Source organism: Triturus cristatus, chromosome 6, assembly GCF_964204655.1.
Source record: "Triturus cristatus chromosome 6, aTriCri1.1, whole genome shotgun sequence".
NCBI classification, from domain to species: domain Eukaryota; kingdom Metazoa; phylum Chordata; class Amphibia; order Caudata; family Salamandridae; genus Triturus; species Triturus cristatus.
This window is the reverse complement of record NC_140589.1, coordinates 1,315,824,385-1,315,842,161: the sequence shown is the minus strand read 5'-3', so window position 1 is coordinate 1,315,842,161 and position 17,777 is coordinate 1,315,824,385. Positions and strand designations below refer to the sequence as shown.

Below are 17,777 nucleotides of genomic sequence, written 5' to 3'. Positions count from 1 at the left end.
CTCGTGCCTGAACTGCTGACAGGTTTCAATGATATATACACACTTAGGGGGTAAAATACGCACTTGTGAGAAAATATGCAAATTATAGTGTCCAGGTTGTGCAAATCTATTGCAGTTTAAGGCTCTTTACTAAAATCCCTATATTTGTTTTAACCCCCTTGCCTGTCAATCCACGCACCTATTGTCCTGGCAGTCATGATTGACAGCTTTTAGAACCACTCAAAAACAACCCAATTTCCGTTTTTATCCACATTTAAAAATAAATACCGACAGGGAAATAAATGGTTTTCTGTCTGTATTTATCTGTAAAAATCAGTAAAAACGGAAAACAGGGAGCCTTAGTCATGATTACATCCGTATTCAATTATGCCTTAAAGTATCTTAACAAATGTTGAAAATGCCCTCTAAAAGTATAGGTACAACAGAATAAGCATACGTGACATAGGTTAATTATGGTGGGCTGTAGTGAACAGTAACTATTTGCTATGTATAGGTATTTGCCACTGTTGCAGACCTTTATGTATATTTGCCTTAGTCTTATCACGTAAACAAGTGTAACTCAGGCCCCACTGTGCTATGCCAGTGATAAAGGCCCTGGGGCTCCATCTCCATAACTTTCTCTGTGCTCTTTACTGCTTGTTTTTGCTTGTTCCACCTTCATTGCTCTCTCTATGATACAAGAGTGCTTGCAAGGGACTATAGGGTCCGGTCCGGGTGCCGCACCGACTATTAGTTAAATATCTCAAACACAAATTCTGAAATTTAATATATAATGATTTAAATGTTGGATATTTTAAAGTTACACTGACTGGCTCCCATCTCCCATTTTGTGAAAATGTTGACGCGCTGCTGGGGGGGCGTATTCACATCATAAAGTAGTGGAGTAACCTTCCCTGTCTCCGAAAGGGCATACTAAAATAATACAATTTTTCCCTTCATATCTTCTGCCGCTTGTATCCCTGCAATTTTATTAGCTTGGCTTGACTCTGCAATATCATATAATAGTTTATCTTTGGTTGCTGCAAGAACCGGAAAGTTTGCATTTCTTGGAATGCCTTGTCCTATGGATAGGTACTGCTACAGATGCGGCTATACTTCTGGGTGACCTTGGGGCAAAGTATGATAATGATAGCGCAGCAAAATGTGGGAGAAATTGTGTTGACTTGAAAGAAATAAGGGTATTATTGCTTAAGTTCCTTAAGCTGAAGATTTTCAAGCAAGCGAATGTCATGACTGATACTGTTTTTCTAGCCTAAGGAATGAGATCCGGAGATTGTTTGAAATTCCCATGAGCCACAAGGCACTCACTGAGTGGTATAACGGGCTCTTGCGCAAAATCTTCAACTCTAGGGTGATAGGATTGGGGCACCTTTCTTTTGTTGCCCCGAGACCAGTTTCGCATGACTAGGATGGTTAAGTCCTTTGATGCTATCTCAACCCAATACAATCACAATTTTTCAAGGATCTCTAGATTCACTACGATTTTTTTGTTCACACTCACTAGATTGGACTCTGTATGTACATCTAGTGATTAAGGTGCTTGAATCTCCAACTCCCAAAATCTCTGAATTATGTCAGCTTTTTTCAATCAAACATTTTGGATGATGCTGAAAGGTAGGTGGCATTGAGGAGTGTTTGGTAGCTTACAATGTCAATTGGGATGTATTTCACAGCTCTAAGCCCAAAACACATTCAGCTATTAAAACATGTAAGTATAGCTGCAACCAGGGCCGGACTGGCCGTAGCTGGCACCACCGGGCGTTTCCCCCCTGGTCTGGTGGGCTGGGGGAGGAGGGGGTGAGCAGCAATTTGCCAGGGTTGATTGCTGTTCCCAGTTCGGCCCTGACTGCAACATTATCACACTATTTATGATTTATGTGTTAATTCCCAAAGGGAAAGGTGTAACCGGTTTTCAACATTGTAGCCCCGCCAAGGTCAGGATCCATATGCTTGTGGAATTTTGAAGTATTACATTTTATTACATTTCTGGATTTAGCAGTTTGACCGTGGACTGCCTTCTCTACTAGAACTGGCCTCTCATCTACACAAGAAAATGTTCAGAGTATGGTAAACTTCGGATTATAAACCTCCATCCCACCAGGCATATTTCAATAAACTGGTCCGTATTTGGTCAAGATTATTTTTACGAACAGGTTAATGCCTTTTGCATTCTCTGATGTGTTATCCCTTGTTGCTTCTTTGAGTTTTTCTGTAATATTTTAATTGGTGGAATTCCAAGGGGCCTATTCACAAAAGCATTTTGGAGTACATAAAGTAATACGCCTGTAGTACCATTTACATACTCTTACATACCTTTGTTAATTGGCCCCAACGCATCTAAAATGGCTATATTCAGAGATTTTTTGTTTTTTTTTAACTCGTCCTCGGCCCAGCCATTACTAATGAGGTATTCCACTTGACAGGAAACAAAACAGGATACGCTTTTAGGCTCCACCCACCCTCCTGCCAGGGGCTATAAGTACATAGCCAACAGAAAGCACATCCTGACATACCAAGCAACAAAGGCCTGAACAGGGAGGGCGGGTGGGAAGTATGACTGGGCCAAGGACGAGTGGGACTGAGAGTAATGGGGATTACCGGTAAGTAATCATAGCATTACCTCTACGTACCTCGTCCTCGACCCAGTCATTACTAATGAGGCATACCAAAGCAACCCCACAAGCAGGGGTTTGGCAAACCACACAGAGAACAGAGACCGAACACAAAAGTGGAGTGCAGCAAGTGAAAAAACTTTAATAAACACACAGAATCGGGGGGGGGGGTGATAACCCCCACAGCACGCAACACACCACAACCAAAATTGGTCCGGTCAGACAGAGCACAATTCAGACGATAGTGCTGAACAAAATTAGAATCAGACGCCCAAGTCCCAGCCCGACAGATCTCATCAAGGGAAACCCCATGAAAAGCAGCCCAGGAAGCAGAAACATCCCTAGTGGTACGGGCCTGAACCCCAGAAGGGCAAGGCATACCAGAGCCCTGATATGCCAGAGAAATAACAGCCTTGATCCAGTGAACACAACCAACATAGGCAGGAACAGACCAGAATGCGACCCCCCCCCCCTCCTCTTTAAACAAAAAACAAGCCGGAAATCGCCCACAATCAACTGGCAAGGGAAAACAGCTGAGCAGAAACCAAAGGCGAGGAGGGAGGGGGCGTGGCCAATCCCTAAACTGCAAAACACCACTCATCACGGCCGCCAAAAGCCGAAAACTCAGCAAGCCCCAGCGCGAAGGGCACAGAGCACTATGGAGCAGCAGAGCACCCGGAGCCCACCCGGGCGCACCACATCAGCAGTGGGACACAGGTAAGTTGAACGGAGCACTCGAACCCAAACCGAGTGCTCATAAAGAAACGCGGCACACGGAGCACCCAGACCCCTCCTCGGGTGCTCCACAAAGACCGTGATCCAGCGCATGACTGGGAAATGGGGAATCACATTTACCGCTACCCTCCCTGCGTCGCAGATCCGACGTCACACTGGCTCATTCACACACGCAGTCATTGGTGGGGCCCATAACACCAACACTCATACGTCTCTCTCACGAGTCTGCACACAGGAGGGATGAGTAATTCAAGCGCTGGACATGTGGGGGGAACACCTTATAACCTATAAGGAGAGAAAAGTTATTTTACAAAATATACATTAACATCCTTCGCCTATAGATCCTTAATCCTAAACATCAAGGCACTCCACCCACTTGGTCAATGGACCAATTTAGTTGGATTGGTCGATGGTGATTCAGGACCAGCTAAAACACATTTTAAGACTCAGAATCCTTAACCTTCTTAATGAAAAACCACAAACTCATTATTTCTCGTTAATCAATATTTGTTTATCAAACTTTTCATAATGACTTATATTTGCATTTGTCTCGTCAAAGTTTAGAATTTCTAGATCAATTCAAGTAAATCGCAAAACATCATATTTACCTAATCTGGCTATTTGGAGTGCTCTAATTCATTGGCTCTGCATAACCAAATTTTGTCGTAAATTGTCCGAAAAGCAGGCCAAAGCTCAAAGTTCTCTGCTCAGCACGTTACAGTCCCCAATTTCTCAAAGGACCAGAAATCGTGCAAGCATCTATCATAGTCCGTAGATTTAGAAAAAGTTTGCTATAAGTTGGCAGCATCTGGATCATCAGGAAAGGCGTCACAACGAAGGTGGGAAAAATGATGAAAAGCGAGCTCCTCATAATAATAATGATGAAGAAGATCCCTCCCTATTCTACTACCCTTTTTATAGTAAAAGCAAGTTAAAGAAGATACAATTTTAGGCTCTAGGACAGTCGTGATTGGCTGGTTGAGATCGTCCGATTTATATTACCAGATTTTCAGTACAGTTCGAGGGGTGAGGTCATTTGTCAGCGAAGTGTCGGCTTGTTCCAGTTTACTGTAAGGTGTTGATTGTTCCCCTATCTTGGCGAATATCCCGTTCCATACCCTTGACCAGGGACACGTTGTGCAAAGGTCGCCAAGAGGTTCAGGATACATACTCGCACATGCGCAATTGATTCCGCGCCTCATGAGACGGTGGCCACTTCTGCGTGCGATGTTAGCGGCCATATTGGATTTAGGCCCAGATGTCAACTTAAGCGAAACAAACACAAAAGAATAATTAATACATAGAAATGGTGATTCTAATGTTAACCCCTTACTAATCCCTCTGTGTTTGTATTTATCCGGCATATAGCGACATTTAAAGCCATGTATTCACCTTTTTCGATCTCCTCGAGGATGCAACATCACAAAGCAACATATATCGTACAGTATTCTATTACCACATATACTATTATTAATATGCATACAGATTTTAGTTACAAATGTTATTTAGCCATGCAAAATGCAAATCCCACATGTACTTTAAGTATTAATAATGTTGATTAGTATACATGCAACACTCGTTTAATAATATTATAGTTAATATATTATATAATTAGTATTTTCATGCAAGAATAGAGGAGGTATACAAAATTTTGCATTACCTACTCCATCAGCCGCGCCAGAGCGGCCCGGAAAACAGCACAGCGGAGCACTCGGGGCCAAACCCGAGCGCCCCTAAAAAGAAGCAGCTGCACACAGAACCCCACCCCGGGCGCTCCGTAAAGTCCGTGTCCGAGCGGCGATATTTCAATTTAAGAAGAAACAGAAACATTGAAACAGCAGGAATCGAACACTTGACCTCAAGGGTAAGAGTCTTAGACCTTCACCATCAGGCGATAATGACTCTCTTGCCAGAAACAACGGGGATTGAACACGTGAACTTGAGAGTAAGAGTCCCAACTCCTAACCATTAGGCCACAGTGTCTCATGCAAAAAATGAGTCCCAGAAAGGACACCGGTACAATCGGCAGGCTCTAGGCTCCGGGAAATACTTGAGAAGCCACAGTCATTCGCTCCCAAGGACGGCAGAAAAAAATACAATACAAAGCCCCATGGAGGCGCAGCAGGGAAGGACTCACCCGACAACAGGACCCCAGGAAACCAGCTCAGCCCAGTAGAACCGGTAACCAGGAACCCGAAGGAGTCCAGGAAACCAAGCAGCCCGACTCAAGTAGCTCCCACGAAGGTCCATGAGCACCCCCAAAGCCCAGCAGAGGAGGAAACTTCAGGACAACACGAAGCAGATAAGTGCCCAGCACCTACCCCAGCGTCCCCGTCAGGTCCACTGACAGGAAACAAAACAAGATATGCTCTCTGTTGGCTATGTACTTGTAGCCCCTGGCAGGAGGGTGGGTGGAGCCTAAAAGTGTTTCCTGTTTTGTTTCCTGTCAAGTGGAATACCTCATTAGTAATGACTGGGTCGAGGACGAGGGACGTAGAGGTAATTCCTATACTCATAAATACTTTTGTGACTTGGCCCCAAGTTTTTTAACCTTTCCAACCAACCACCTGTTTTGCTATATGTCTGAAAAATAATCTATGGAAAATAGAACGTACAGTCAGAGGTCGAAGTGGGCAGGCACAAAGGGGAACAACGTGCCAATACTGTTTTAACTTTAAGAAAAACCGTTCCATTACTTTTTGCTCTAAAAAAAATGCCCTGGAAAGGGCAATGTCAAAAGTTGAGATGCCTCCGCTAAAATGGAAAAGGAGGGTTTCCTGTTCTCAAGAGCCAAGAGAGCAATAAAGAGCTAAACAAAACAAAAAAAAAGCCTGCTCACATAAATGCCTGCTACCTGCAAGGCATGTAATTGTGTGTCATTGGTTAATCAACAAATGTAAAGGCTGCTTTGGTGCCAATATTGGCTTTAATTGATAGAGTCATTTTAAGCTTCATGGTAATGAGTTATTCTTTTTGAGCTATAATGTGATGGTGTCCGCAACTGAGATCTGGAGTGCCTGCTTTTAATCGACACAAAAACATGTTTGAACATGTATGTATGATTGTGTTATCATAAAACCTAAAGTGTTTGTAATCCAAGTTTAAAATATTGACTCACATATTCACTGTGCCTTCTGTCCCATTCTGGGATAGAAAATATTCTAAGTCACTGTTGCTCAGTGCGCGAATCAGGATTCAATTCTGTGACTCTCCGGCCACACACACAGACCACTGCCATTATCTGCTTAACCAAGAGATTTCGCAACTTAAAATAATGCACGGATCCCTTTAACTTCCATTTATGTTTCATCGAAGACTTATCTAGGCAGTTACCTGAAAGCGGAAGACCAACAAAATAGTTACACAATATTTTGTTTATTTTAGCCACGTTTTGACTCTTGCCCCACTCACTGACCCCGGCAGCATTGCACTCAGGTTGGTTCCCATACTTATAAATGCACTTCGACTGCTTCGTACAATACAAAAATTCTAGCTTTTCTGTGTGTTTTTTCTTTGAGCGGGACTTAAACGAGAGTCTGCCGTGGGCGGCAATGAACACAGTAGTGGCTCTGAGTTTGAGCAGGTAAAGCTGACTCGACGCGACGCGTGTCACTTGAGACACTAAGCGTTCAGTTTTCACAGCGTCTGAGCTCTGCGCATGCCCAGTACGTGCAAAATATTCTACCCCCGGCACAATAGGTCAGACCCAAGCAGTTTGCAGGGCTGCGCTAATTTGATTATTATACAGGAAGGAGTTGTATACCTGGGCTCATTCTTTGCTCACCAGTGAGGCCAACCTTTTATTTACCTACGCTGTTTTTTCCAGTTTGGTGTGCTGCCTGCTACTTCTCAGAGACAAAAGCTTCGAGTCCCTGGGTTCTTCTTCCTCTTCAGTTGTCGGTCTACGTTGCTCCTGTATACAGAGGTTCTCTTCAAAAATTTCGAAGTAAAGCAGGAGCGAAATGTCCCAGAACAGTTCAGAGCAGGTGAGACATATTTTATGCTGGCGCTGCGAGGTTTGCCAGTGACTGTCACTAATAAACAGAATGTAGTGCTGGGACCGGTCACTGTCTGGGTGTACCCTACACACATTTCTACCTGTGTAATAAATACATACAGCGTCTATTACTGTAATATAACCGAAGAAGGAGCAGTTTGGAGTGACTTTCCACTGTGTCAAATACTCCATATAAAACTTTAAAATCACATATTTTGACGCAATCCCAGATTTACTACGGTCAGTAAACCTGGGATTTCGTCAAAATAGTACACGTTCCCAATAAGTGTAATGAGGAGAAATATGTTTATTTCTCCTCATATTTACTCTTTCTACGTATGCTGCATTCTACAGCACATGTAGAAAGAGGAACATGCCTCAAAGGATTGTTTATGTGCAGAAAAGTGTCTCATCCTGCATAAAAACAATCCTGCCTGTTGTACAGGCATCCTTGTATCATGGGGTAAGAGTGCCTGCTTTGGTGCTAGGCAGCACTCTGTACGCCAGCACAGGGAAAGTTCAGGAATTCACAATATCTTAGCAGAGATGGCACATTTCTGCTCTCTCCCTGTTATGCATCACATTCACAGCAAGTTGTTCTGCTGTGTTGTGTGACTTTTTGATAATTCTGCCCCTAAGTACGTATAAAAGGTGTAGTGGCAACTGATGACATTTGAAATTGGAGAGGCGTAAGACATTGGGCATTACTCTTACCTAGCAAGTGATGAGAACAAGTTCAATGGACAAAGCTGGGGTCCAGGGTGAGTCCCTCTTCCCAGCAAGAAATGAAAAAAAAATTGGCAAATGGTGCATTTTAACGCAAATTAATGTTGCTATAAAGCAAGGCTTATTAAGCAGTGCGAACGTGTAGTCTAGAAATATTAAACACATTAAAAACTGCCCCATATCTTCCTGCATTAATATGTTCAACAATTACTGCAATGTGTAAATTGTACAGCATGACAACTTTAGCCCTTGAAAATGTATGCTTGCCCAGTGTCTTGCACTGCATGCAGCATTAACCTTGGAAAAATATGCTGTAGCCAGACTTTGAGAAGCACCCACAGCTGCTGGCTGCAACCAGTCATATAGAAATACGTGCAGACAGGTCTTTAAGTGAGATGAAAAAAGTGGCGGCTGTAGGAAGTTTATCATCATCGGCACTTTCATGACAAATAAAAGTGACCTAACTCAAATAAATGTGTAAGTGAGAAAAGAATAACACCTAAACGCTCTTTTGCTGCATCAGGGTTGTGAGCCAGGGCCAGCAGACTCCACTTCCCAGGCTCCCCCGCACCGTGGACAGATCTCTCCATGCCTGGAGGTGCTTAAATCCAACTGAGAGCTACTGCTGTATGGCATGCTCTTTTGCTGCATTGGGGTTGTGAGCCAGGGCCAGCGGACTCCACTTCCCAGGCTTACCTGCACTGCTGACAGATCTCTTCGTGCCCGGAGGCGCTTAAATCCAACAGAGAGCTCCGGCTGTGCGGCACTCGCGCAGGCCGCTTCCTGGCGAAGCCCGGGCCAAGGGTGGGCCCGTCCTTGCCCGTCATTGCCAGGAATAGGCAGGGCAGGGCTACCTCCCTTGGATTCTTGGGATTTGGTCAAGGCACCCTATTCATGAGTGGTCCAACTATTTGTTTTTATCTACAAGCTCTATGACTGTTTCCCCTTAATATTTCTCCTCTAGTTGCTTTTACTTGAGAGCTCCCCAGTGAGAGCTGACTAGGATTGTCACTGGTATGTTGTGACTGGGAGCTAAGTATATCTCCAACATCAATCAATCAATCAATCAGGGGTTTATATAGCGTGCTAGTCACCGTGAGGGTCTCAAGGCGCTGGGGTGGAGGGGGGAGGAAGCCTGGGTCAGTCGAAGAGCCAGGTCATGAGGTCCTTCCTGAAGGTGTGCAGGGTTGGAGAGCATCTGAGGTTTAAGGGGAGCCCGTTCCAGGTCTTGGCTGTGATGTGGGAGAAGGCTCTCCCGCCTGTTCTACTTCTGCGGATGTGGGGGACCTCTGCCAGGGCAAGGTCGTAGGAGCGGAGGTTCCTCTTGGGTATGTGGAAGGATAGTCTCTCGTTGAGGTATTTGGGTCTGATGTTGTTGAGGGATTTGTAGTCGTGGGTGAGGAGTTTGAAGGTGATTCTCTTCTCGACAGGGAGCCAGTGGAGGTCTCGTAGGTGTTGGGTCATGTGTTCGTGGCGTGGGGTTCCAAGGACGAGTCTGGCGGCGTCATTTTGGATGGTCTGGAGTCTGTGTAGGAGGGATCTGTTGATTCCAGCATAGAGGGCGTTGCAGTAGTCCAGTCTGCTGGTTATGAGTGCGTGGGTAGCTGTCTTTCTGCAGTCGGGGGGGATCCATTTGAAGGTCTTTTGGAGGATGCGCAGGCAGTTGAAGCTGATGGAAGCGACGGCGTTGACCTGCCGGTTCATGGAGAGGGAAGAGTAGAGGATGATGCTGAGGTTGAGTGCGTGGTCTGTAGGAGTGGGTGGGTTTCCGAGGGCGGAGGGCCACCAGGTGTTGTCCCAGGTGGAGTTGCAGGGTCCGAGGATGTGGACCTCGGTCCTCTCTGAGTTGAGCTTAAGGCAGCTGTCGTTCATCCAGGTTGCCACGTTCTTCATTCCCTCTTGGAAGCAGCGTCTAGTGTCTCCGAGATTCTTCGTGAGTGAGAGGATGAGCTGGGTGTCGTCTGATACGATGCTAAGCCCATGCTGTCTGACGATGGCGGCGAGGGGGGCCATGTAGATGATGAAAAGCGTGGGGCTTATTGATGAGCCTTGGGGCACTCTGCAGCTGATGTCGGTGGGTTTGGAGAGGAAGGGAGGGAGTCTGATCTTCTGGGTTCTGCCGTAGAGAAAGGATCGGATCCAGTCAAGGCCAGCTCCTTGTATCCCGGCATCATGAAGTCTGGCTGCGAGGGTGCAATAGGAGATGGTGTTGAAGGCAGCGGAGAGGTCTAGAAGGATGAGGGCTGCGATGTGTCCTTGGTCGAGTAGCAGGCGGATGTCATCTGTGGTGGTGAGGAGGGCGGTCTTGTTGCTGTGGTTGCTGCAGAATCCGGACTGGGAGGCATCTAGGATGAAGTTCTCTTCGATGAAGGTGGTCAGCTGGGTGTTCACAAGTCTCTCGGTGACTTTGGCTGCGTAAGGGAGGAGAGAGATGGGCCGGTAGTTTTTCAGGTCCGTTGGGTCGGCCGTGGGCTTCTTGAGGATAAGTTTAACCTCCGCCCGCTTCCAGTCATCTGGGAAAATGCCGAGCGTGAAGGAGGTGTTGATGGTCCGTCCAAGTTCGGGTGCGATTGCGGCGGCGGCGGCCCTGTGGAATATGTGCGGTAGGCATGGGTCCATGGGGACTCCTGTGTGGGTTTATGCATGGTGGTGGTGATGTGTTCGGCGGTAGCGGGCTTCCAGGTTGAGATAGTTGGCCGTACTCTCAAATTGCTGATTCCCTCTGCCCTTGAGTGTGTGTTAAATATTTGATTATGATTGTGTCCTACTAACACTGGGTACTGTCACTGAAGACTTTGTGCTTAAACATTGAACTTTCTCTGTGGGTGCGGGTGTAGATCACAAAATACTGCTTGAGAAGGCTGTGGGGATTTCTAGTTTAGTTTTATTTGTCTGTCTTATACACACACCAAACATTTTATGCACCGCTCTGGGGAAGAGAAAATCTGGTGAGCTTGATACTGGGGATAGAGGCCCTCGAACCAAGCCCATCAAAGCTAAGCTAGTATGCAGGTCTGCAGGAGGTAATTGCGTACTTGATCGCAAAGACGATCTTCTTGTAGAATGCGAGGACATTTTAGCTCCGCCTAACAATCCATCTGTATTCACCTGCTCCCCTAGCACACTCTGTCCATGCGCCTCCCTCAGCAGTTCAAAGCCCACTCAGCCCAAACGTATTCCAACAATGTTTGGGAAACCCAAAACATGCAGTACTAAAGTCTTCTCTGCCAGCCCCCCAACAGCGTCTCAAACACAAACGACTAGTGCCAAAGTTGAATCAAGAAATTCTGTTGGCCCTATAAGGCACACTAACTGTGACACAGCTGATACTAATTTAGTTACCGACTTTACCTTATCTAACCGATTCCTCCCCCTCCAGCACGCGCCACACACTCTAGAGGTAGAAGACTCAGGGGAGCATCTCAATCTTGCTAGAAAGGGGTCGGAAGTGGAGGGTGAGAGAGGGCCCCTAGTCATCCTTGAGGGGGAGGATTCCACTAATGCTCACATCTGCAACTAAAGAGGCAGGATACCTCTAGAGTCATAGCTGACTTGAAGATTAAAACATGCTGTACAAGCCCACAAATACCATCTAATGGCCCACTACCCCACCTTTTCGCTGATAAAGGTTATCAACATTACCCTTATGGTAGGAGTGGCAAACCGAGAGGGCCCAGCAAAGCATCTATATGACTAACGTCCCCAAGATTACTGCTCACAGGAGATATGAGGGCCAAGAATCTTTAATCAACAAGTGCATACACTGGGTTCGATATGTGAGGGGGTGCCGCACAGTGATCAGGGAGGATATTTTATGGGCACAAAGGCTAACCCATGCAAACTCTCTGATGGACTGCATATAATTGCACCTGGCTGATGAGAATTTGGTCCATAATTTAATAGCATTGGAAGCTAGGTCAAGGTCGCCAATTCATACCAGTGTTTGACTGAAACATCGCCCCTTCACGCAACCATTGTTACCAGTCTCACAACAATTTTCTCCTCACCAGGGCTCAGTCTCCCCCCCTCAATACTAATGATTGATTTGAACATCAACATTTTCTCTTGGGTCCTCCAATACATTCACCCAAGTCGATACCTCTACCAGCTAAAACGAGTCTTTTTTGTGCTGCAAATCCATCATCAGCTCCAAGCCCATTGAACATCATTTGGTTGATACCCATAGTTGGAAAGAGGGGACTTGCCTCCCGGAACTCCAGATAGGCTTGCAAGCCGTGCCCGGGGATGATCTGATGGGGACCCTGCTACACATCTAGGAGAACAAGTTGAATCAGCAAAGCTTACCCTATTATCTTGGAACGTGGCCGGGGTGAGGTCCAAGGTACATCTTGCTCATTGGATTCAATATCTAGACCAATTTGATATTTTCATCCTACAAAAAAACATGGTTGCCTACTCCTATTTTTGCCCCTGGGTATGTTACATTTAATCGCCCTGCTATCGTTAACAAGCACAGTCGCCCATCTGGGGGCTCAATGATTCTAGTAAAAATTGAGCTGCATTGCCCTATCCAGGAACTCAAGACGAATAGCCCAAATATCCTAGCAATCCATATCAGGGGAAAGATGGAGCAGGGGTGGATCTTTTTAATGTCTACGCCCGTGGGTCTAAGGCAGGCTGCATATCGCACACATTACGCGAACTGGAGGATCATCTAGACGCAAGGGTAAACCAATCCCTCCTAGTAGTTGCAGGTGACTTTAATGTCACTTTTGAACCTTTAGGGCTGGAAGACCTGTGCGATAGTAGGGAAGAAGATGAGCTGTGGTTAGTGCCTCAATTACATTTAGCCCCTATTAAAAAATGGTCCCAAACTGTCCTACAACTCAATGCACTAACTCTTGACTTTGGCCTCAGGGCTACAAACTGCCGCACTGAGTCAGATAAACTTGGGGCAAGCACCTACAATCTATCCACTAACACGAGGCGCATCGACTATTTCCTGCTAGATTTGCGACTATGGCCCAAAGTAGTGGTTTTGGTAGTAGGCAGAACAACAGACAGTGACCACAACCCTCTTGAGCTCACCTTGACCTAAGTTTGGGGCAAAGGCCAATCTCACCCAAACATTACACTTACAACTAGGGAGGTATACACCACCAATGACAATAGCAAACTCAAATGGGCACGCGTAGCCATGGACTCTGAGAAACTAGATTTATTCAATATTGATCTGGAGACTAACACTAACCAGATGCTGGAACTTCTAGATTCCCCGGGAGACTTGGAAAAGATAGCCCATTGTCACACTAACTTTTTAAATTAGTTGGCCTCACATTTTAGTACATCACGACCAATTCAACATCCCTCTAAGAGCTCTAGGCCACAACTCTCCTGGTTTAATCGAGAGTGCAGGAACCTGAGATCTAAACTGGCTATAGCTATCCGAGCCAATAAAGTGGCTGCTGTGAGGGAAAATAGGAGGTCCTATAAGATGGCTTTAGATAAAGCCAAAAAAGAATGGGAAATAGGTCGCTGGTCGGCAATTAGCGAAGCATGTTGCAAAAACGAAACACAGAGATTCTGGCTCTTAGTAACTAGGGGCGATGCCGCAAGACCTCAACCACCCTTCAGTAATGTCTCTAGTGACGTCTGGCATCGCCATTGTTACGCATTATGTACTGGAGAGCCTGAGTATCCCAATATGACTTTCGAGCTGGATTTCAATTGCCCACAGAAACAATGGGTTATTTTTACTATCAGACATAAGGTCAAGCATCAACACAATTGTCAACTATAAAGCCCCTGGGCTGGATGCTATTCCTGGAGATGTTTTCCTCAGTAACGTAGAGAAATGGTCGATCTCCATTCTCACTTTGGCCAATAGTATCGCAGCAGGATCCTCCATTCCAGCTTCCTGGAGGGGGGTGGAAGTGATCCCGGTGTTCAAGAAGGGTGACAGCTCGATGCCCACGCATTACAGACCCATTAGCTTGATCGATAGTGCCCAGAAGGTCTTTGCCCATGCATTCCTTGCAAAAATTCAAACCTGGATAAGTGACAATACAATTCGTTCCCCTTATCAAGTAGGATTTCGAAGGAAAGTAAGCACTATTGATCACGTTTTCTGCTTTCTGCTATTTGTGGCCTGGAAGACTGCAACTATTGGCCAGGGAAGCTTATATATATCTCTCATTGATCTAAGATCTGCATTTGACCTCATCTCTAGACGCAGACTCGGTGTGTTTTGAAGGAGATAGGCCTTCCCTCTGAGATACTAGCGCTGGTTGTCCGTCTACACAAGAACAACTACGCAAGGGTCCGGTGGGGTAACCAGGGGCAACTGTGTGACCCGATTAGGATAGATAGGGGGGTACGCCAGGGTTGCGTGCCGGCTCCTACCCTCTTTTCACTCTTTATTAATAGAGTCCTGCCGACGTACCGACCCTGTGGGTGGATAAGGTGACAACTTTACTCTTCGCAGGCGACACTCTGATAGTCTCCAAGGCCCCTAGCGGCCTGCAACATCTTTTAAAACGCTTTGAGTCTTTTTGTGCCCTGAGAGGTCTCAAGGTTAACTCCTCAAAGACCAAACTTTTAATGTTTAAACCCCTTAGATCCTTTAAGGGCAAGCTGCTTCTGGATGGGACCCCTCTCGAGAGAGTAAGCACGTTTGACTATTTGGGCATCATCCTGTCCGAAGATTTGACTTGGAAACATCATGTCAAGAGATGTGAACTCCAGGTTGGAATGACAGTTATTGTATGCTCAGGCCACATATATATAAGAACCTGACATGTCGGTTCCGGTCGGACGTGTCATAAGCATAGTGTGAACAGATATGATTATAATTCATAAACTATGGTGTGGCAAAGCATGTGAGCAATGGCACACAGAGACCCCAGAACACATGTTCACATACGAAGCAAGTATTTGTAAACGAGAATATTATGCTAGTAACAATATCACACTGTCGCACTGTGTAATACTATTCTCTATATGTATTCTATAATTATGTTATAAATATTAGGAGATTTTGTACAAAAACGAGATGTCAGTCAGGCTAAAATCAAAAATACCAATAAAGATATTTAAACAAAAAAAGAGGTCTGACTTCCAGCACAGGAGAATCACAGGGGCCTTAATCAAAGAGCACAAGACCTCATCGTGTAAGCCAAAATCCGCTCCCCTTTGCATTTATGATCACAAAGCAGTGGGTGCAGCTTTATACGGGGCTGAACTCTGGGCGTTTGACAAGTTGGATGCTTTACTTACGACCCAAAACAAATATTTAAGATGTTTATGCTCACTTCCCCAAAGTACGCCCCTCCATCCGATGAGATTAGACATGGGCAGAACCTCAATTACAGAAGAAGCCCAGCTAAGACCCTTACTCTTCTGGTTACGCTTGAAATCTACCACTGGGCTACAACGGTATGCTGCTGCCCTGTATGAGGTACATGTGCTTGATCGTTTTGGGAAAAGTGGATGGATGAATAAGGTGAAGCACATGTTTGACACTATTGCGTTGAAAAGCACGTGGGAAACTAAAGATCAAGCATTTTTGCGGAGTAAAGCCCTGATTAAGAAGCATTACCGGGAATGGGGGGCTCAGTCCTCTATTACTTGTGCAACTTGGGGCCTTCTAACTCTCGATTTTATGGAGTTTAAATTGACAGGCACATTTGAACAATATTTAGAAGCTATTACCATCCCACAGGACAGGAAGCTCTACATGCAATTTAGATTTGGCACCCTTCCTGTTAAAACCTTCATAGCCTGCTGGCGCCAGCCCCCCACTGCATCACACCTCTGTCCAGGCTGTAGGCTCGCAGCCGAGTCAATCAGCCATATTTTCTTTGTGTGGCCCTGCTACCAACACGTAGGAAAGAAGTGGTTGTCTCCAGCTTGCTGGTGGCTGGGTACCCATTGCCATAGTGAAGCCTTGTGTATCTTAAAATCGGACACAAGTATTTTAATAGTTTGTGCAGTTGCCAAATTTCTTGGTAGGATGTGGATCATCAGAAGGTCTGTGATGAAATTGCAGACATTGTAACTTCTTTTAAAGGGCAGTTTTTATATTGATTTGAATACCTAAATAATCATCTTCTGGTTTGGTTTGAGAGCCACTTTAGCAGTGTGTCCGCATGACAAGTCAAGCTGTTCAATCTTACAGTTTAGACTTATGCGGTCATAACCTATCACTGTCTTACAAACCATTCTAATAGCTTTTATTACTGTTTTAGCAATTGTATCTAAGTAACACCTGTTAGCTGAGCTTGATCTATTGTTTTATTTTATGTATATCTTTATCTTATATTTGTATTGCGCGCTTAACATTAACATCAATTTTACCTGGTTTACCATGATTGTTTTGTCAACAATGGTTCAGATGACCTGTGGCAGGACTTTTGATACCAGCCCTAGTATGTTATGCTCCATCTTTTTGTCTATATGTAAGCACTCATACTTTTTGGTTCTTAACCATAGGCTGCAGATAACTATTTGTTCCGACTGACAGTGCAATGTAGTTATTAGTCATCTTACACGGCCACTAAGGTGAACAGCAATAGTTTTTAGCTATCAGCCACTGTATGCTGTTTTACTTTTTTTACTGTACTGTATGCACTCGCACATTCTGGTCCTTCAACCAGTGTTTGTAGACCACCAATTGTTCCTAACTTTTAAACTGTGAAGATATTAATCTGTGCATCAGGATACACAACACATTGATTGTTATAATGTAGAAGTGGATTGCTTACAGTTATTGCTTATATATGCCTGCTTTTATTTACCTTTGCATATATGTGTTGGGGACTTCCGGGAGGGACAGGCGATTGGAACCAAACCCAACAACAGGAACAAGATTGGGTAGGAATCAGGAACCTCAGCAGGGTCAAGATTGGGGGACAGGCAGGAACAGGGGCAGCAAACAAGTCCGCTTTCGACAAGAGAGCCACAGGGAAATACAGACCAGGAGGCAACACTCCAGATGGTAGAGGTCAACCAACAAAACCCAATTATCAATCTGTCCAGTCACATATTATCACCCGACGAGCAACAGGTCAACAGATACTGTGTAAGGGCTTATCATTTGTTCCCACTGCAAGACCCACTAGCTTTAACATTAAAATGGAATTGCAATCATTTTTCAGAAAAATCAGGCGACGGCATTTTTTCAACAAATTGCCTAGCAGCCCATATATTTTGGCTACAGGCTTAAGATGTCTCTCCACCATCATCCCCTCCGCACACACTATGTCACATAAAATCTTGGGATTTGAACAGGTCATATTAAGGGATGTTATGAATTTATGCACCACCAGACAATGTGTAAGCTACAATATCTCCAAAATGGAACGACAGGCTCTCTGTACTTTGCAAAATAATGACTCCATAGTAATCAAACCCGCAGACAAGGGTTGTGCAGTGGTGGTATAGAACACAGCCGACTATATAACGGAAATTGAGTCACAGCTGAACAATGGAACTTGCTATAGTAAGCTCAGTATGGACCCCACCAAATAAGTTAGTAAGCTAATAAAGGACATAACTGATGTGGGCCGAAACCAATGATACCTAACAGACCATGAGTATGAGTTCCAGAATAGAAAACATTTATGGAGCCCCACTATGTATACACTTTCCAAAGTCCATAAAAATTTGGAACATCCCCTGGGCCGTCCCGTTATGTCAGGCTGTGGCTCTATCTTGGAAACCCTGTGCAAGTACGTTGGTTATTTCCT

The 17,777-nt window shown here is 45.1% G+C and overlaps 1 protein-coding gene across 1 annotated transcript in view; it reads left to right on the top strand.

Moving 5' to 3' along the window:
• Positions 1-17,777, top strand: part of LOC146821360 (uncharacterized) — a 450,624-nt gene that overhangs the window by 276,001 nt on the left and 156,846 nt on the right. The window contains exon 8 of the mRNA XM_085609832.1: positions 7,300-7,333. Coding sequence (XP_085465958.1) covers positions 7,300-7,333 — 34 coding nt within the window. The remainder of the gene's footprint in view (positions 1-7,299; positions 7,334-17,777) is intronic.